The following is a 21,275-nucleotide window of genomic DNA, read 5'->3' on the forward strand; positions in this document are numbered from 1 at the left end:
GTAGTGTTGACGTCTATGTAGAAGCATTTGAATTGCAGTTATGTTCAAAGTCTGCAAGCAGAATTTCCTGGGAGTTCACCTTCCCATGTACGTGCTCAGTTCTTGATGCAAGGAGGTTTACAGTCTGAAGAAGAGTATATGGGGAGAGTATATAATTACATGGAAAACAAGCTATCTGCAAAACTGTATTTTCCATACAAATGGGTTTGCTATCCTACAATAAGCTTAATAGGAGCTGCGTGTGTCACTTGGAAAATAAAATTGATACCGGCGACTCATCAGGATCTATCTAGGTTGAAGCATATGCACTTCAGCAGTGATCTGAACCAGATTTTCATGCTTGAGTACTAATCCTATCAAATTGAACACTGATAAATCTTCCAGGTTCCTGCTGTGCAAGAGATTATTTCTTGCCACTCTGCCATTTGTTTTTATATTATAGAGCTCTTGAATAGAGTCTTGAACACTACTGAGCAGCAAGTATTGTTATTGGTCACAATGTCTGCCTGAAGTATTATGTGGCGAAAAGTGAGCAGGGTTTCTTAAAAACAACAACACCGAACAATAACTATTGTATACATTTTATAAAATCTTACACTGTGTTATGAAAATGTCCATATTTCCTGTGTAATTCTGACATGAAAACAATAATCTCTTAACCTAAAGGATCCTTACTACCAAAACATGAACTTGTATGTTTAAATTATTCAGTCACAGTTTTGATTTGCCATTAATTATAGGTTCTGGCTGTGTCTACTTGGTAACCACTTAAGAAAGTGGCTACCAAAAGCTTTGATTTTATTCACCTGCAAGTAACTTAGCACCTAGCTAATTACAAGTGCTTAACAAAAAAGTATTGCTGCTAAGTTTGTGTAATGATGGTACAGCTAATTGTTATTTGAGAGGACACTAGTGTCAATTTTTTGTCCTTTAATCAAGCTTTTGGGCCAATTTTTTAAAATTACAGATGTGCCGTAAGTACCATCAAAACACACAAATACATCACAGAATTGAGGTTTTGCATATTACAATGGCGTCCACACCACATTTACTTTATATGGAAGCAGCAAGAGAGCAAGGTTGAGTGAAACACATGTCTTGATCCGCTTTCAGGTCTGCTGCAAAGGAGTGGAATATGTAACCCACCCATGTAAAACCCAGCAGTAAGAGAAAGAGGGTGTGCTGGTTAATCATGCCTTCTCTCCCACCAGTAACATGGAACATTCAAAGGGGGGCAACTGATCTAGCAGTGATGAGTTACATTACATTTGACTTGGTGTCAGGTAGACTGACCTACTTATATTCTAAGATTTATACACTACTATTTGATGGAAAAACAAAAAACCTCAAAGCGGTTTACAAAAAGATAATAAAGTCAAGAAAATTTCACAACCATACCTTAAAATGCTCAAAAGTTAAAATACTAAAACAGTATAGACCTAGAACAAGATTCAAGTGTAACTCAAATGTCAGTGGTGTTTCCCCCCAATTTTAACCTCTCTTTTTTTGCCAGGCCATAGGCTCATGGGAAGCCTGCAAGCAGTTAGAGATCAATTCAATTCCCTGTTCACAAATTATTTTGAGCTGGGGGGGGAGGGGAAATCTATAAAAATATTTGCTTCACAGGATTGTTGTGAGGGTTAAACTTTGAAAGATCTGGGAACCTACTGTATTGACTGTTAGTTGTACTTTATTATTGGCATGCTCTGTTTGACATACAGTATTTGTAAGTCCATCTTAAAGATAAAACTTTGGGGGAATATTGCAGTAAGAATTTGTAGCAGTCTCTGCCGCTTGGTTATACTTGAGGGAGGTTGGTAGGGGGCACTGTGTACTAAGAACAATGCATCTCAGCTAATAGAAGCTCATTGTTGCAGCTGTTCTTAAATGCAAATTTGGGAAGCAAGGATTGAATCAGATATTTTGGTGTATTTTTCTTTCTATTTTCATGTTTCTCCTTTTGTCTCCCTAAGGCACAACTAGACACACAACTGATTATAGTGCATTTGTGAAAGGAATGTTGATAACTTATTGTTTTTCCTTTGCTTTTCCTAGAATATTATATGGGGGGGGTGCATTGCACTCTCAGATAGTGAAATGAAATACTAATTTACTACTTTTTCAGTGTATTGACTAGTTGTCAGTAAGGTTTGATACATCTCTGAGACCATCCCTCTACGTCAGTGTGTTAGGCCTCAGTCATTTGAATTTATACAATTTCCACTAACACAATTTCAGTTAATCAGTGCGGTCTAATAGAAGCTAAATATTTGAGAACTGGTATTTTGTCACAGCGGGTCTGCTACCAAAGAGACAAATGGCCATTAAATGAACTGTGGATTGTCTCTTCTGTATACTGTACTCAGTTTCGCCACCTTGACTTACTGGGCACAAAAGCTTCCTTTGTATTGCTTAGAACAGTGACCTAGGCCAGCTTGAGTGCAAATAGAGCATTTTACACACACACATAGACACATGCACACACATGAGACAGATAGAGTCTGATAGAATCAGAAAGGACATCTGCTTCAGTGCCATGCAATTTCATATGACCTTAGCCTCTCCATAAGATGGTTGCTTGTTACTTTCCAGAGAGAAATCTCAGCCTAGTACAAACCTAAAGGGCATACACCACTCCCACCCATTTTGTAGAAAATGTAATAGGTAAACTGAGCTGCACAACAATTATATGAATCTGGAATTAACGATAACTCAGTAGAAAGCAGCAGTTTTTTCCAGGGATGGTTATGTAACCCATTTTTCTTAATCATGGAAAAATGGCTTCCCTCACCTCTTTATCATACTTCCAAACTTCCTCCCTTCTGTGAACAGATTATTTTATAGATCAAGACTTCTCAGCTTCAGCATAGGAGAGGTGGGAGAGAGGAAGCTCCCATTTTGATTCCGAAGAGGAAATTTCATATATAGAAAAACCACGTGCAAATTTTGTAATGAGAGAAAACAAAATGATGGAGCGCTTGTTGAAATCCCCCTACATGACGCCTGGATTACAGTTATTATACAGAGCCATGAAATAGTGAAGTGCAGGTTCTAGGGGTTCAAATTGCAGCGTTGGTAACATGCTACTGCGATACAGATTTTAAACTGCAATCCTGACTTTAAATTGCTCACACTTGTTACAGTCAGAGGCTGCAGAACACTAAGGTGATAGAAAATTTACAAGGCTGTGCTTTAACACATGTATTCTTTTCTCCCCACCCTCTTCCTGTGGTTTTTGTAGCTGTATGCTATCCCTTGGTTTCTCACAATGTTTACACGTGAGTATGACCCTTTGTCATTTTTTTTCTGTGCTAAGCATGCCCTTTATATTGCATTTTTTCACTTTGATCTGGGTTAAATATCTGGGGAACCTGTGAGTTTCCAGATGTTGTATTCCAACTCCCGCGCACACCAGTATGATCAGTGGTCAGGAATGAAGGGAGTTGAAATCCAGCAACATCTGGAAGGGCACCGGTTCCCTAGGCCTGATATAGGACCTACAGAGGATGGCTAGGATTTCATGCCAATGTTTCGGAAGATTTGGGAGTCTGTAATGCACTCATGCAGTGGAACTCCCCCTTACTCTCCTAACTCCATGCGCCCCCCCAAAATCTCCTTCAACCCTCTAGAGCAATTTTTTAGGGGGCTGCAGGAGAGAGAAGGGAGATGCTCTGTTTTTCAAGCAGAATGGGAGTGTTGGATACAACCCCAAAGCAGCAACATTTTCATTTCTGATTGTCCGATTATAGTATTGAATGATCATAGTTCACTCAATTCATATATGTACTGTGGCACATTTTCACTTAGAAATATCCTCCTGCTGTTTTGTCTTGTCTTTTATGACATGCTCTAGCTTTGAGCAACTCTTACACATCCCCATCAGAAGGACCGTACTCTTTCAGGAATAATTCCACGTTGTCCTTTCAAAGCAGTGGTGTCATTTCATTTTTAATTTGTACTCTATCTTCCTGAATTACTGCACTCAAGGTAGTTTGCAACCTATAAAAACGACAAAATACACAACAAAAATCGCATTGTGATCCTATAACCATCGCAATCCAAAATCGATTAACAAAATTCAAGGACCCATTTCACATATATAGACCCAGTTCCCACATAATGCTAAGCTATGGTATGACTTAGTGTTATGTCGAAACTCCCAGGCTCCAGGCAAACCATGAGCTGTAACTCAGGTTTCCTCTTCATTTGCCACTTATGGTTTAGCCAGAGTAGCATGGCAGCAGCAGAAACAGAGGTAGAGCACAGTGGCTGCAATTTTCTCATCCATTCACTTGTTCACACTAAACCATGGTTTGGCTTAGCATTATGTGAATAGTGGGGCATACATAGTATTACAATATGATGCTTTAAATTTTTTTTAGCAAATTTAGCAAATGATAATAAAATAAAATAAATTAAAAAGCGGGTGGCGCTGTGGGTAAAACCTCAGTGCCTAGGACTTGCCGATCGCATGGTCGGCGGTTCGAATCCCCGCGGCGGGGTGAGCTCCCGTCTTTTGGTCCCAGCTCCTGCCCACCTAGCAGTTCGAAAGCACCCCCAAGTGCAAGTAGATAAATAGGTACCGCTTTATAGCGGGAAGGTAAACGGCGTTTCCGTGCGCTGCGCTGGTGCTGGCTCGCCAGAGCAGCTTCGTCACGCTGGCCACGTGACCCGGAAGTGTCTTCGGACAGCGCTGGCCCCCGGCCTCTTAAGTGAAATGGGCGCACAACCCTAGAGTCGGACACGACTGGCCCGTACGGGCAGGGGTACCTTTACCTTTTTACCTAATAAAATAAAATCACCCTGGTCAATTGCAACAATTATTTAAAAATCGCAAACAACCCAGAAGATATATGTAAAAATACAATGCATAAAATGCCTCAATCCTACTGGTTTCTTAGAAGCACAGTAGGGTTACGGTTTGTTTGCACATACAGCAACACATTTTAAAAGTAGACCTAAAAGTTGTTACAGCAGTAACCATGTCTATATTATTGTGAAATTGTGTGATACAGTAAGACATGTCCTTAATTCACAGGGGATTTTCCTACAAGCACCTACAAGTGTGTGGCATAATCCATATACTTAACAGAAGATTTGCAGTATATCTAAGAATTGCCTTCTAAGCATTTTGCAAAAAATTCTTTTTTACTAGCATTTTATATCCATTTTTGTTGGGACACAACAAGACAGTGCTGTGGTTTAAAAAGCTCAGTTTTGGTAACGGGTATATCTGATGAGGTTTTAAATTTGTTTTATAAATTAACTAGTATCCAAGTACATAATGGCTGTCAGATAAAGTCAAAGATTAACTATGATACTGATTCAGATGAGTTAATGTGAAGGGAAATCATTCAACTGCTTCTGTCCTTTGGAGAATTATATACCTCACATACAATTATAGTATTGTACATAAAGTTTGACTGATAATTAGTAAGCATAACAGGAGGAATAGTTTGTCTAAAAATGGGTGCCTGCATTAAAATGTGTTGCTCTCCTGGGTGCAAAAACTTCAGGGTTTATTTGTAACACTGTCACAGAAAGCTGAAGTCATGTTGTAGCTAAAAAGCTGCACTAAATCAGAAAGTCCCCTGGTTCAAATGTTCTGCAATGAACTATTTTGGTGGCTTTAGTTTGTAAAAATAGATACTCCTCCTCACTCAGAAAAAATGCCCTTGGCCATCTCATCACTCTATAAACAAGACCAAAACCTCTCTCCCTCCCCCAAAACATTCCCCCCCCCCGAAATTTATCCCACCTCTGTTCAATTTTGGGGGTGCCTCCAGATGTTTTGTACTAAAACTCCCACCCGACCTAGTCAGGGGTTATGGAGTTGTGGCCCAAAACATCTTTATCAATGACTTGGATGATGGACTCAAGGGCATCCTGATCAAATTTGCAGATGACACCAAACTGGGAGGGGTGGCTAACACCCCAGAGGACAGGATCACATTTCAAAATGACCTTGACAGATTAGAGAACTGGGCCAAAACAAACAAGGTGAATTTTAACAGGGAGAAATGTAAAGTATTGCACTTGGGCAAAAAAAATGAGAGGCACAAATACAAGATGGGTGACACCTGGCTTGAGAGCAGTACATGTGAAAAGGATCTAGGAGTCTTGGTTGACCACAAACTTGACATGAGCCAACAGTGTGACGCGGCAGCTAAAAAAGCCAATGCAATTCTGGGCTGCATCAATAGGAGTATAGCATCTAGATCAAGGGAAGTAATAGTGCCACTGTATTCTGCTCTGGTCAGACCTCACCTGGAGTACTGTGTCCAGTTCTGGGCACCACAGTTCAAGAAGGACACTGACAAACTGGAACGTGTCCAGAGGAGGGCAACCAAAATGGTCAAAGGCCTGGAAACGATGCCTTATGAGGAACGGCTAAGGGAGCTGAGCATGTTTAGCCTGGAGAAGAGGAGGTTAAGGGGTGATATGATAGCCATGTTCAAATATATAAAAGAATGTCACATAGAGGAGGGAGAAAGGTTGTTTTCTGCTGCTCCAGAGAAGCGGACACGGAGCCATGGATCCAAAGTACAAGAAAGAAGATTCCACCTAAACATTAGGAAGAACTTCCTGACAGTAAGAGCTGTTTGACAGTGGAATTTGCTGCCAAGGAGTGTGGTGGAGTCTCCTTCTTTGGAGGTCTTTAAGCAGAGGCTTGACAACCATATGTCAGGAGTGCTCTGATGGTGTTTCCTGCTTGGCAGGGGGTTGGACTCGATGGCCCTTGTGGTCTCTTCCAACTCTATGATTCTTTCTGGAAACAACCAGATTGGTAAACATAGATGTGTTAAGTCCGTCCTTACCCCTCCTCACTTTTCACAGTTAAATACTGAGCACTGCTGGCCTATTTATTGAAATATTTTGTGCTGCCTATGAAGTTCACCTAAAAATTATGACATTTGCAAGTGACTACGTTTTATTAGTACCAAATCTGCCTGTAAATATGTCTTCCCCATGGACAACCACCTGTTGTCCTTCTGCCAACTCCTTCTCAATATTGCCAACTATTTTAGCATGCTGAGCAATAGCTATCTGTGCACATTTCTTGATTAGTTTGTACATACAATGTCTCTAGTAAATGTTTATTATAACAAGAAGATCGAAAATGTACTTACGGGAGAAAAGGGTCCCATTGAAACAGTTAGCTGGGAATTCAATGTCTATGCAGATCATGCATCTCTTTCCTTTTGCTTCAGTAATAAATACAGAGTGTTTCAACAAAAGAGAAAAGTCCTTGAAATGTTTTTTTTAGCAGAATATATAATTCTCTTAATTAGGCATTTAATAACACTGAAATGAGTTATTGATTACCTTTGGGAGTGATCTACAGATGAAGATAAATCTTTCTAAACAAGGTTGGGTATTCTTTGTTCTAAAATTAAAGCAATAACCTTCAAGTTGTGGTAATTTATCTAGAAAAATGGCTGTATATCTGTGACAGAAAATCATAGGCCTCTTTCACTATCCTACTCAATTTATCAATGAATCTATTGACTTAATAACATAACACTATTTGGGTTTCTCCAAATGGCTCTTCCACCACTTGGTTGCATGCATGCTATTAGGTCACCTGCTATTTAGGGCCTTTTCCTGTGTTGAATCTTATTTATAAACCCTTTGCATACTGAGTTTGTGTTATCAGTTACATCATTGTTGTTCAACTTCAGCTCCCACCAGATGCAGCCAGCATGGCCAATGACCAGGGGTAATAGGAATTGTAGTCCAGCAACATCTGGAAGACCACAGGTTCCCCACTTTCGTTCTGCAGCAAAAGCCAAGGTGGTGCCTTCAAGAAGCTGCCCTCCAACTCCCATCAGTCCCAGCCAGCATGGCTAATGGTCAAGGATGATGGGAGCTGTAGTCCAGCAACACCACCACATTGACTACTCCTGTCAACAGTTCCAGGTCAACACAACCTTTTCTAAACATAATGATCAACAAACTAGTTTGGTTTGATCTACTGATGGGCCATGCGAGGTTTCTAGTCTCTCAAGATAATTAAACATAATTTTCCTGTCTTTCCCACCTTGCAGATGTCTTTCCGTTGCACAAAATATTTCATCTGTGGGATACATTACTACTTGGGAATTCTTCTTTCCCTTTCTGTATTGGAGTGGCTATTCTGCAGCAGCTGAGGGACCGACTTCTCTCTAATGGATTCAACGAATGCATTTTGCTGTTTTCTGATTTGCCAGGTATTGCAAGTTTCTATGCTGGATCTCTTTCATTACGGTTCATGAAGTTTCTGTTGATAATTTTGGGTTTTGAGTGTAAGATCTTAGAAGGGTGATGGAAAATATTGATATAGATGGGTCCTTGCATTTCACTGAGCAGAGTTTGAATTAATTGTAGGACATATTTTGAGATGGAAAAAGCAAAATTGGATAGCTAAGTTGTAGGAGTGTAATATGAGAGGAGAAGAAGAAGAAGAAGAAGAAGAAGAAGAAGAAGAAGAAGAAGAAGAAGAGGAGTTTGGATTTGATATCCCGCCTTTCACTCCCCTTAAGGAGTCTCAAAGCAGCTAACATTCTCCTTTCCCTTCCTCCCCCACAACAAACACTCTGTGAGGTGAGTGAGGCTGAGAGACTTCAAAGAAGTGTGACTGGCCCAAGGTCACCCAGCAGCTGCATGTGGAGGAGCGGAGATGCGAACCCGGTTCCCCAGATTACGTGACTACCGCTCTTAACCACTACACCACACTGGCTCTCAGTCTTTTTCTTGAATTAAATTAACTGGGCATGCCATAGTATGAAACCACACACCTTTCCTAATAGATCTTCCAGTAATATGTGTTGCAGTTTCATTTGCTGTGGTGAGTAACCAGTTCCATTCTGACAGGTACAATGAGCCCCAGACTTCCTGCAGACCTTGAAGTTGTGGCATCATTCCTACAGTTGCATTACGTTTCTGAAGGGCCCTAACTGCCTCACAAGCGAGTTCATGTCCCAGCTCTCCTCTTGAGCTTGGGACTCCAGTATTATGTTTTCCTTTTAAATCTTAGCAACCAATTTTGTCTTGATTTCATTTTTTTCCACACAGTTGATTAACTAGGGTGTGTTTGGCCTTCTCCAGAGCAGAACGTTACAATCTCATCTGATGCAATCTCATTACCTTTTGATAGACTAGCAAACCACTCCATGCGCTGCTCTGGTTTGCCAGAAGCGGCTTAGTCATGCTGGCCACATGACCTGGAAGCTGTCTGTGGACAAATGCCGGCTCCCTCAGCCTATAGAGTGAGATGAGCGTGCAACCCCAGAGTCAGGGGTACTTTTACCTTTTACCATAGGTTCTAATGGAACTAGAGAGCAACAGTTGCCTTAGAAAATATCTACAAGTGTGCATCACATTGAAAGCAGCTCTGGAATCCGAAGCCTCCCTTTACGAGGAGGCAGGAGCTGACTTCCTTATACGTTGTTCACATGGCAAGCAGCATGTTTGACAGCTTCTCCAGAAGCTGTCCCTGCAGACAGAGAAGGCTGGAGGAGAAGTGTCACATGCTTGACTTGCCTCTCGCCATCCCTCCCAGGAAGGTGTATTCGTTGCTGTTTCACTTTCAAGAAAAAGACACAAGAGCCGCTTGTTTATGAAAGGGTTTTTTTTGTTTTGTTCTTTTACCTCTACGTATTCTTGAATCACCTGTGTTTGATGCCTTTGTCAAGAGAGCAAGAGGCAGATGTGTTTATAAAACAGTTCTAAAAATTCATCAAAGGTGAATAATGGTATTTGAGAACAGAAGCTATGCCTACGTGCCAATATTTAATAGCTTCCAGCCAAGTATGGGGTAGTGGAGCTGGCTTTGGTACAGATAGAAAGTGATTTGTTAGCACACACCTGCTTGCTGAAGTTGTTCTGTAATGTTGAGGCCTGCAAGATTGATGCCATTTTACCTAAAGCTCTGAATCCTTTAATTATACCCATTTTCCACTTGTATATATGTGATGCTCACATATTCAAGCCTATCAATCCTAGTTTTTAGCTCTAAGGATGAAGAAACCCCAAACAATTTCTCATTCACTCTTTCTTATCAGCTCCCTGGCTGTTGTATACTTGGTCATATTGTATATAGACTAATTACCTGGCATTTACTATCTCTTACGAGCTTCTATACAGATACATTTATCAGCATCTTCATATTTGGCTTCTCCATACATACAAAGTCTCCAGGCTTTATGAATAGCTACTTGTTAACTATGTGTGTGTTTATGTGTATGTACATGCATGTGTATATAGATAACGCAGGATTTGGGGTATGAAAGTTTGTTTGTTTTTAAATGGAAAAACCAGACAAGATCCATTTGTATCAGATTTTCAAAAGATCTGCAGCTTCATTTGCACATAATACATTTTATTTATTTATTTATTTATTTATTTATTTATTTATTTATTTTCATATAATTTGTATATACCAGTTGATTGTAAGGGGGGGGGGACCTCCAAGGGGCTTAGAATAGGAGTGGCAAACCTCAGGGCACTGCTGTTGGCCTGCCAGGCCCAAGCCAAATTGTCTCCATCCTCCTCCTCTGCAGTGTGAGGATGGGTCATGGGGGCAAAAGATGCATGCCTATTTGGCTTACCAATTGTGCAAATGCAGCCAAAGACATACGATTGGACCTGGCAAGAATTCAGAACTTAATATTTTACCTAACTACTTTTTAAAAAAGGAAATTGCTACGGTGCAACACAGTGCAGCATTGCAGTGTGATCATGTGCCATGTTCAACCAATAGAAAACATGGAGGATTTTCAAGTAAATAGTAACATCAGTTAGTGAAAATGTTTTCGTGTCAGATGGAAAGCAATGCAGTATCTAATAGGCAGAGCCCTACCAAGCTATAAGATGCGTGTTCACAGGAAAACTATGTGAAAAGGAAAGGCTTCTGCAAGCAGACCTCTTGATATCTTACTTTCTCCTCCCAAAGTGTTGTCTGTGTGCCTGGGGCAAGTTTTGTAGGACATTAAATAAAATGCTTGGGACTCAAAGGCCAGGCCAATGCTATTAACATGCATTCTTTCTAAGAGTGACAAGCAATTTATCTTTTCTAAATTTCCTCTTCGCATGCAGGGTCGCCAGAAAGAAGCAGGTTTCTGGAATGGATTTAATGATATGCAAAAGAAATGCTTTGTCACATTTATATATACTATTTGCCACACTTTTAATGAAATATTTTCTGTGTCAATAATCCCTTGTTTAGCCCTCTGTTTTTCCAGTGATCTGTCTTTGCAGAAAAGCGCTCAAGTGCTTTGCTGCGAAATTCCCCTCTTGTCACCTGTGTTCCTTCTTAACTTTGTGCTCTGTGTGCTCTGCCGTCCCTGTGAAATACAGACTGAAAGTTTAAAATGACTGCTGGAGATTATGGAATCTTTCTGAAGGCTGTAGGGCTTTGCTATTTATCAGTTATCATACAATAACACTTTACCGAAATGTAATATGTGATTGTGAGTTGTAGCGTGGAATATAAGCTGCTGCAGCCTCAAATGCCTCTCCAGTCAGGTGTGACAGTTTTATCAAATCAAGGGAGATTAATGACTTGCTTCGTTTTGACAAAATACAGCTGCTAAATTTCCACTAAGAATTAGGCAACAGATTCTTTTTTCCATGTCATTAAACCTACAGGAAATAAGTCCATTAACGGGGCTCGTTTAATTTTGCTGAGTAGCCTTTAGATGATTTCTAGGCTAGATGTCAGTGATTTAAGAAGTAGCGGGATTCTTAAAAGTAGTTTAGGTTTTAGGCCGCATTCGCCAGAGCAAAATGTGTGCGCTTGGCTCTTCCTTGATCATGCCAGGAGCAAAACGAACCACAATCCCTGGCTTCCCGTTATTTCTGAACCAGGGAATGTGGTTTGATTTGCTCCCACCAAAAAAGGTTTGTTCTTGGCTTTCCAGAACTCTTTTGATCTCACCAAGGTTCACTTTCCACCATGTCAGCCATTACACCTTGCGGTCCTCTTTTCAGAAATCGACATAGAACGTTGTGTCCGTGAATCAATCAATCTTTTCTGCTGGACCCCTAAGAGTGCCACATACAGACAATACGCACAGCATCCCAAGCAAGCCGGAGAGGGCAACTGTTCAAGAAGTTTAATGTCTTGTTTCTCATCCGACTATCAGGATGCTCCCAGAAGTGATCTGGTGAGTTTTTATACTTTCAACTTACATTGATTTTTGGGTATATAGAACAGAATATTAAGGCTAAACATACTCTTATTCTCCTAATTTTTTTTAAAAAATGGTATTCACTGAGACCATTCTGCAGAAAGGATATGTTTCTTTTTAAAATCAATAAAATAAACCTAAAAACAAACAAAAAATCCAGTTGTTGATGTCAACATTTCTTGTTGATGTCTCTTCCTTCATTTTACAGTTAACAGCTATGTATAGATGTTTTCTCATTGTGACATTGCTTGACTAAACCACGTCAGCTATTTATTGTTTGGAGTTTGAAGTGTATATCTTTGTTCTTCATGAGCACACTAATTTGGGTTTCTAACTTCCCTGACTCCCCAAACTTTTTGAACTTCTGAGCTGTTTTGTGGTTTGATGGCCACGTGACCTTTTATTTATGTTCCAGTACCATCTTGATCCTAGAACTGCTCTGAAGAATGTGCCAATGGAAGTATTTCATCTTGTGCCAGGGCTTCTCCCTGCTCCTGTAATCATACTGTTTCTGTTGTGCACGGGCTTTTATTCCTGTAACAGAGATTATTGAGGCCTAGTCACAGAATTTCTGAGTAAGCCTTCTCTTCACGGAGGAAGAATAGCAAAAAAGAATCCATTTCCCTCTCCCGTGGAATTTGTGGAATGTGCTATTTTAAAAGGCCTTACTTTCTGATGGCTTACTCACTGTATCCAACATGCTGATTGCTGATTCAACAAGCAGATAGCTTCTCTCTTAGCAATTATGAAAATGTAACCTTTGTCTTAATTTAAATACAGAAACATTTCTTTGCAATGGAAATGGCCTTTGGTGGTGGCCTGGGGAGTGGGGTGATCTCAGATAAACCTTTGGAACTAGCCTGGGAATATTTTATTTTGTTTGCTCTTTAATTTAGGAAATACATTTTTTGTCTCTTTGAATTTGCTTTTTTTTTTTTTTAACTTTACAGAGAGAGAAATACCTAGAGCATAATTAGTCAGTTATTAGTGGGGTGCTATAGGGGCAGATAAAAGGGAAGCGGGTGGCACTGTGGGTTAAACCACAGAGCCTAGGGCTTGCCAATCGGAAGGTCGGTGGTTCACATCCCCGCGACGGGGTGAGATCCCATTGCTCAGTCCCTACTCCTGCCAACCTAGCAGTTCAAAAGCACATCAAAGTGCAAGTAGATAAATAGGTACTGCTCCGGCGGGAAGGTAAACAGCGTTTCCGTACGCTGCTCTGGTTCGCCAGAAACAGCTTAGTCATGCTGTACGCTCCTCCTTCAGCCAATAAAGCGAGATGAGCGCTGCAACCCCAGAGTCGGCCACGACTGGACCTAATGGTCAGGGGTCCCTTTACCTTTACCTTTACCTTTACCTTAGGGGCAGATGGGGCTCATCAACCTCGGAAAGTAGCCCATCTAGGAGAAGGGAAACCACTGCTTTGCATGATATCTTCGGAAGAAGAAAAAACTAAGGAGTAAACCCTACACAAATCCAGAGTGGAGTCCCCAAGACTGTTGGATGGTGCTTTCCAGCAACTCCCGCAGCCCAGCTGATGCCAAACATATTGCTCTGCTTTCCTTTGGACCGCATCAGCCAGGCTGTGAGGGGGGTCTTGTTGTCTGGGCAACCCAAGACCTCCATGCACATTGGCCAGACTTACATCCTTGGAAGGTCAATATGGTGCTGATAGTGCAGTCGTTTGACTTCACCCCTGGAGGTGCACTCCGATGTCTCTCAAGACAGATGGATGCCAACAAGTGTGGTGTTTTCAGCCCTCCTCCAATAGCTTGGTACTGAAGCAGATAGATTTTAGATAGATTAATTTAGATTATTGACAAGTCCCTGTCCTATGCTGTCTTTGGAAACCTTGCCTTGCTCATTTGGAGTGATGTGTGTATGTGTGTGATCCTGAAACATGCAATATTCACATTTTATAAAACACACCATATATTTTGTGGCTAGGGAAAAAAACCCTGAACTATCCCATTGGCTGCACCTTGCAACTAATTGTTGCTTGCCCTCTCAAGGAGTTCCAAAGCATAAGAAATGCACGGAATTGACAAACAAGGCCAAGAGACGTTGCCTGGGCAAGGTGTTTGCGCTTTCAGAGCCAAGTGATAGCCTTATCGGCAGAACTCCTTTGATGGTTTTCCACAGTTCCCTTTGCACCCCAACACTCTCCGAACAGCTTGACACTAGATGCCTCCTTTATGAAATTGCAATTCCTTTCATGCCATGAGCAGCATTTCTCCTCCGCGGTGTGCTGATCACTTCCTAAAGTAAACTCCCAAAGACCATTATCGCGGAGCAGAGCAAATGTTGATGGTATGTTATACAAAAGAAAAAACAAATACTTGGTCAGCAGTGGGACTCTCCCTTGTTTTCTTTTTCTTCGCTCTTTTTGTCTTTCTCTGTCCTAGCACATGCCGTACCTCACTTCAAAAGTGCTTGAAGTGGCTTCATTTCTTCTGAAGTGGGAGGGGGGAGAGCTGGGGCTTCTGAGGCCCCACTGCTGCTTATCAGTTTACTATTGCAAAATTTGACTATATAGAGAGGGAGGGAGAGAAAGCAGGTTTTGTTGTGTTTGACTTGTTAGGTTCTATGTTATAGGGATAACAGTCCCAAAGAGAGCACTGTTCATAGTTCTACCCCTTGTCCACATCTGTATTCTTTACTGAAGTTTTATAGCAGATGAGAGGCCACTTCATAAAATAGGGTACAGTCATCCGGCCAGAGTTTTATGTCTCATTCATTTCAGCAGGCGGGGGGGGGGGGAGTTAAGCAGACACTTAATTCTCACTCATTAAAATGAATGTGATTTCAGAGTACTTAAGGCTGGCTGTATCATACCCATTGCATTTGAGTGTACACCTAAATTGCAACACATAGTTAGGCACATGTGTGTTTTAGTGTGCAAAGGAACAGCTGCAAGGTCATGTGTGCAAGTAAGGAACCTGGAAAAATGTGTTTATATTGCCGTTTGTGCACTCACAAATCAAGGAGTTGCTACTTTGTACTAGGCTAGACTGTGTGTCCATATAGCCCAGAACTGTGTACTTGGACTGGTAGCAGTTGTCTAGGACATACACATACACATAAACACACGAACACACACACACACAGAGACACACACACAGAGAGAGAGAGAGAGAGAGAGAGAGAGAGAGAGAGAGAGTATATATTTGAATAGAATTTAACCACTGACATAGAGGGAAGGAGGGAGCAAATACACTTGCCTCCAAGAAGCTATGCAACAGTAATGGTGAGATGTTGCCACCATGCAGGTTGGGGGACTCAATGTGTGACTAACCCAGTAATACTCTGGGTTGCAGCCCACAGTTTACAGTGCAGAACACAGTCATGTTTTATGGACTAGAATACTGTGGTGTTCAAATGTCCTGAATTTGTTTGCTTACAGTAAGAGCCAAAGTAATGCTTTTGGCAAGCTTAGCCCTAGCAGAGTTTTATTTCTTCGTAAGTATATGAGTAATTTTAGGTATAAAAAGATGTGGCTAGTGGATGCAGACTTTTTGGCAGCAAATGTAGCTCAGCATAGTGCTGTTTGTGGAGTGTTACTGTTTTATGTCATGGTTCAGTAAAGAATCTGTATATTTTATCACGAAAATAGTATTCTTCATCTTAAAAAAAGAATGAAAATAGCCCTACAGTGAGTATTAAATTTCATGTCTAGTAGAGAAATAATCCTCTAGGGTTAGTCCATTGGGCAGATATATTAGACATAGATGGTGTCATCATTATAAAGGAAGTAAAGCTCTAAAATAGATGCTGTCTGTCTTCCCTTATTCCCCCCTATGTTATGTTTAATTGTTGTACCCAAAGGATGCAGTATCAATCAAACTGAAGAGGGTAGCCGCATATATATGCTGCAATTGTCTTGTGGTGCTATTTGCTTTGTTCCTATCTCCTTGGTTGCCACACGTATATGCTCATTTTCTTAGCTTGTGTAAGATATGGGTACGTAAGATTGCTGTCTGCTGTGAAGCTTTGCAGCTGAGATTTCTTTCCTTCAGTAGCAGAAGAGAGGAGGCTAACCTTTCTACTGAGTCAAGGAGGAAGCTGTAAATGAGGCTCTGGATGGCAGTTTCCCTGTGTGATTTGCATCAAGTTGCCATATTTCAAGTAGAAAGGATATGTGCTTTGATTACACAAAACATCCCAGGCACCCATCCAGTTGTTCATTGAAAACTGGTGGATGATATGTGGATGCTGCATTGAGTAATATCTCAGAGATACAAAAAATGCTTGTCACCGCGATGAATGAAATGTGTGCGTTGGGGGAGAGCTTGTATTATGTGTGGCCCCATGGGAGTTAGAGCATAAAATAGCTTGGAGTTTGTCAGAGAAACAATGTTTACTCTTAATGGAAATGGGAGATTGCGCACAATGCTGGATAAAGGCATTGTGTTGCTAAAGGGCATTGTTTCATCTTTATTTTCTTGTTTCTTGTCTCCATTTAAAAGTCCAGGGATTCTATCAAGTTGAATGATCTGAAATCAGAAGTGTCACCGAGGATCTCGGCTGAAGATTTGATCGACTTGTGTGAACTGACAGGACCTGGTCATTTCAAGACTCCAACAAAGAAAACAAAATCTAGCAAGCCCAAGCTGCTTATCGTTGACATCCGTAACAGCGAGGAGTATCCTTCTAAATGGAAAAGCCATAGATTGATCGTTACTATATGCTTTGCCAATTTCAACCGAAAGCGCTACATTGCTGCAGCAGGGAGTTTTAACTGGTCTGGCGAGTTAGGGAGAAGATTTTTGGCCTGGCTTCTTTCTCCCTGACATCTAATGTTGTAAACCCTGTAAATCTGTAAACCCTATGTTTTCATATTATTTTACTTGGTGGAGCATTTGCTCACTTGAGTCTCCTGCCTGCAGTCTGAAGTTGTAAAGCCTAGGTTCAGGTTGTCCATCTCGATGAGGACTAGGTTGGTAATGTACATGATAGAGAGAAGCATAATGGACTTCAAGGAGAATTACTTCCGCATCTTATTGAGGATGTAGAAAGTGCACTCAGGAGATGCACTCAGCATCTGTCAGGAGGTGTGCAGCAGCATTCTGCCCCACTGGAAGTTTCCAGGATATATTCAAAGAGAGTCCCATTCAGGGAGAGTGCAGTAACCAAGTCTGGAAATTACAGATCAGCATTGCATGATCTGACTTGTCCAGAAATGGGGGGGAAAGCAACCTTATTAGGTAAAGATGGAAAAATGCACTCCTAGCAGCAACTCTGACCTGCTTCTCAAGAGCTAGTGCTGCATCAGTGAGGCCTCCATGTGTTTTACTTGATCAGAAAGTGTCCCCCAAAAAACATTAATCATAGCCAAGCTAAGCACTTCTAAACTGCAGCAGCTGTCTACCAACATCACCTCCAGCTTGTCTCAATTCGATTTATTATATATAAATATTTAAAGAAACTCAACCCGAAGTTACAGATGATCACTATGAATATTAGTGCTATAAGACATATAAATATTAGATAGCATTGGTGATAGCACTTGAAATCTTGCAGAAGCCAGGGAACTGGCATAGCCTTCCCAATAGTCCCTGGATGAGTCATATCAGACAGAAATAAGTTACCCTTGATTATATCCTGGAAGTTATCCTTTCAGCTCAGCTTGGTAGAGACTGTTCTACATCACAACTTTATATAAGCAAAATGGAACAGTTATAGCTTGAAAATATGCCAAAACCCAACCTTCAGTGGTCAAAGAAGCATGAAAGTATATTTATTTCTTCTGTATGTTTATTAATTTCATACACCACTAGAAATTTCCAGTCAATCATAGGCTTCAGTGTCAAAAGCTCTTTCTTGTTTAGTCTTCTGAGGTTTTTCTCCTGAAAGAGTTTAATATTTAAGCCGAATGCATTCATAGCAAAGCTGTTTAATTTTGCCTTCCCTTTTCGCTGGCATGTTGAGGAAAAAACCAGAAATGTGAGCAGGTTTGCTAGTAGTAACTATTAATTGTAATTTAATGCACCTATTCAATTCAAGGCAAGGCAAATAAACTTTTTTAAAACTAAGGCCCTCCAGATGGTGTGATTAAATGTTTATTAATAAAGTTGAGTTTTAGTCCAAGAAATAAACAGGAAGCAACATTTTCCAGAAGAGGCTAAACATTGCATGTTTAGATTTGTTCAGATAGGATGAGCTACAGGTCTAGAGTGGATAACTGCACTGCATGTTTAATTACACGTTACTGAAACATAAAGGGCAGTCCTACTCCTTTCTGCTCCATATCAAACACAGTTTGTTGTGTCATCGAAATGGAGAAACTTGTTAAACCTAACTATAGTTCACATCCAAGCCATAACTGGAAACGACTGTTTGAATGCTATGAGAGCATAGAGCATTTTCCTGATGGCCAGTCAGTGTTGCTGAGTTGTGTTGCCAGCCTGTAGCTGTCCTAGTTGTTACACCCCTCTGCATACCCATGTAATTCCTGCTAGCTGTTTCCCAGGACTTTGCCATACCCCTCCAAGCACTTCAGGAAAAGAGAAGGCAGATGGCAGCTTAGTGCATTTTTCTTTACATAATTTAATGGGAAACACTCCAGGGTCTAGCAACAGGTGTCCTATTTCTTTTAGCGACGTTTTCCATGTAACACTGCACTTGGGAGCTAAGGAGTTACTGAAATACAATCTGGTGGCTGTTGTAAGTTTGAGAGGCTTTTCTTTTTTCCAGTTTTATAAGGTGAAGCTTCCTGGTAAAAGGATGTTATCTGGGCTATGCTTGAGGGTTTTTTTTGGGGGGGGGGGGTTAAGGTAACATCTAGGTGATATTTTTATTTCTATAGAAATTGTCTACAATTCATTTCATTAAGCACGTTACAAAAACATGAGTGGTGGTCCATTCATTTCATGAAGTTCCCAGCAAAATTTCTTTATGGTCCTATAACCTCCTTTGCATAAATTTCTAGCTTTTGTAATCATCTCAGCAATGGAGTGGTTAAGATAACCAGCTAAGATTAGAAAGAATTCAAAAGACATTTTGAAGTGTGCATAGTGACTAATGCAACTACTTTAATCAAAAAAGTAACTGTATTTGACCTTCTTAAGGTTAAAGGCATTTTTCTCCTTGTCATGTCTTACAATTACCATGTCATATTGAAATATATACATTGACTCCATAGATTTATGGGTCTGTAAATTTTGGAATGCAAGAAATACTTATTCCTTTGAGTTAGAAAATTAATGAACTGTGCTAACTAAGTGGGATGGTTTAGTTTATTAGTGATCTTACAAACTTCATACTTCCCGCAGTATAAATTTTACAGTCATCCAGATGGAACTGTTCAAATGAATTATTTTTAAAGGAATCTCTTAATCTTAGATTAATTCTAAGCCTTTCCAAGGCAATTCATTCTAGATCCAAGAATAAAAAGTAGCTTTCTTTGGCACCCGGTACTCTTGAAGACATAACGTGAGCGCGAGTTGAAAAACCATGACTATTTGACCACCACAAATCATACTTGAAAATGTTTTCTGTAAAATGCGTGTTGAATGCATATCACTTGCATGAATGCAGAAGCTAACTTTTTTGCACTTACAGTGAATGAAAAGGTAACCAATAACTTTAAAAATATCTTAACATGGGGGTAAGCAACTTGTGGCCCAGGACCACATTCTACCTCCTAGAGCAGGCATAGGCAAACTCGGCCCTCCAGATGTTTTGGGACTATAATTCCCATCATCCCTGACCACTGGTCCTGTTAGTTAGGGATGATGGGAGTTGTAGTCCCAAAACATCTGGAGGGCCGAGTTTGCCTATGCCTGTCCTAGAGGCTTCACATCTGGCCCCATCATGGTCCCAGATCCCAAGGATCTCTTTATCTTACTATGACATTGATTGTGGACAATCTCATCTTTTTAGCACCCAAACTTCAATGTTTGTTACTTCCCCATCAGGTAACAACTTTTGTTCTTGCAAATGCAACATATCTAGGTGTGTATGGGCTTTGTGAGTACATGGTGCTCAATCCCTAGCATGTCAATCCCTAGCATGTCTACCTAGGGCTGGGAAAGATCCCTGTCAGTCAAAAGCCCTGGAGAACTGTTGCAAATTGGTATGGACTATGGACAATTCTAAGCTCGATGGACTAATGGCCTGACTCAGTATAAGGGCACTTTCTATTACTTGCTCAGGGCTTTTTAAACTCTCATCCCATGTGAACAGTAAACATTTGCAGAGCACTCTCCTTTTGCACTTAGGCACCCATTCAGAGGTGCAGCAAAAGTCTCTATCTGTGTGACTGTCTAGGGAGTGGTGGCCCAGGAAAGGGCATTCTCTGTGACAGACTCCCAAGTTGTGGAATTCCTTCCCCAAAGAGGTGTGTCTGGCGCTTCCATGATGCAGTTTATGGTTGTATGTTGAAGACACCTCTGTATCCTGGTCTTTCACACCTGAAACAAGTGTTTTCAGGACCCACCTTATTCCTGTGGTTTTTAATATAAATTTTAAGTTGCTATAACCACCCCAGAGACCTTACGGTGAAGGTCGGGTACTAAATTGAATAAAGGACGATGATATTCAGAGCTTGGTTTTCCTCTCTTCCTCCTTGATTTCCTTAATGGACCTACTTCTTGCACAGCTTTAATCGAGGGCATATATCTGGCAGCATCAATATCCCATTTGGATCGGCATTCACTGCTGAAGGAGACCTCGTCCAGTGCCCTGCTACTTCCACTCTTCAGAGCTTTAAAGGGAGAGTTGTCGTGGTTGTAGGACACGTGGCAAAGAATGCAGCACTGGTAAGTTTTCTATGATGGCATGAATGTTAAGGATGAGAAGGTTTAACAATAACAGTTAGTTAGTGGTACGGTAGTGTGTAATTTTCTGGACAGAATTCTACAGAAATAAAGACTCGGTCTAGACATACAACTTTTTAGATTACTGGGATATTAATCTGTATCTCATGTACGAAACCAGTTCCATGATAGACATGGAAGAGTGTCGCTGAAATTTATTCACTTATATATTTGTGTGTGGTTTTGCTATGGTTGCTTTTGTATTTCTTCTGTGGTTTTGGCTATTAAATGTTCTACTGGTTTCATTGTAGCTTTTAATCATTGTGTTTTATGAGCTGTTGTAAACTGC

At 40.7% G+C, this 21,275-nt stretch overlaps 1 protein-coding gene across 1 annotated transcript in view; it reads left to right on the forward strand.

The window, feature by feature from the left end:
• Positions 1–21,275, forward strand: part of TBCK (TBC1 domain containing kinase) — an 86,832-nt gene that overhangs the window by 55,972 nt on the left and 9,585 nt on the right. Inside the window, exons 21-25 of the mRNA XM_081020285.1 lie at positions 3,242–3,278; positions 8,049–8,210; positions 11,971–12,146; positions 16,637–16,812; positions 20,770–20,929. Coding sequence (XP_080876411.1) covers positions 3,242–3,278; positions 8,049–8,210; positions 11,971–12,146; positions 16,637–16,812; positions 20,770–20,929 — 711 coding nt within the window. The remainder of the gene's footprint in view (positions 1–3,241; positions 3,279–8,048; positions 8,211–11,970; positions 12,147–16,636; positions 16,813–20,769; positions 20,930–21,275) is intronic.

The sequence above is a fragment of the Podarcis pityusensis genome (assembly GCF_964106645.2).
Source record: "Podarcis pityusensis genome assembly, chromosome: 9".
Classification (NCBI taxonomy): domain Eukaryota; kingdom Metazoa; phylum Chordata; class Lepidosauria; order Squamata; family Lacertidae; genus Podarcis; species Podarcis pityusensis.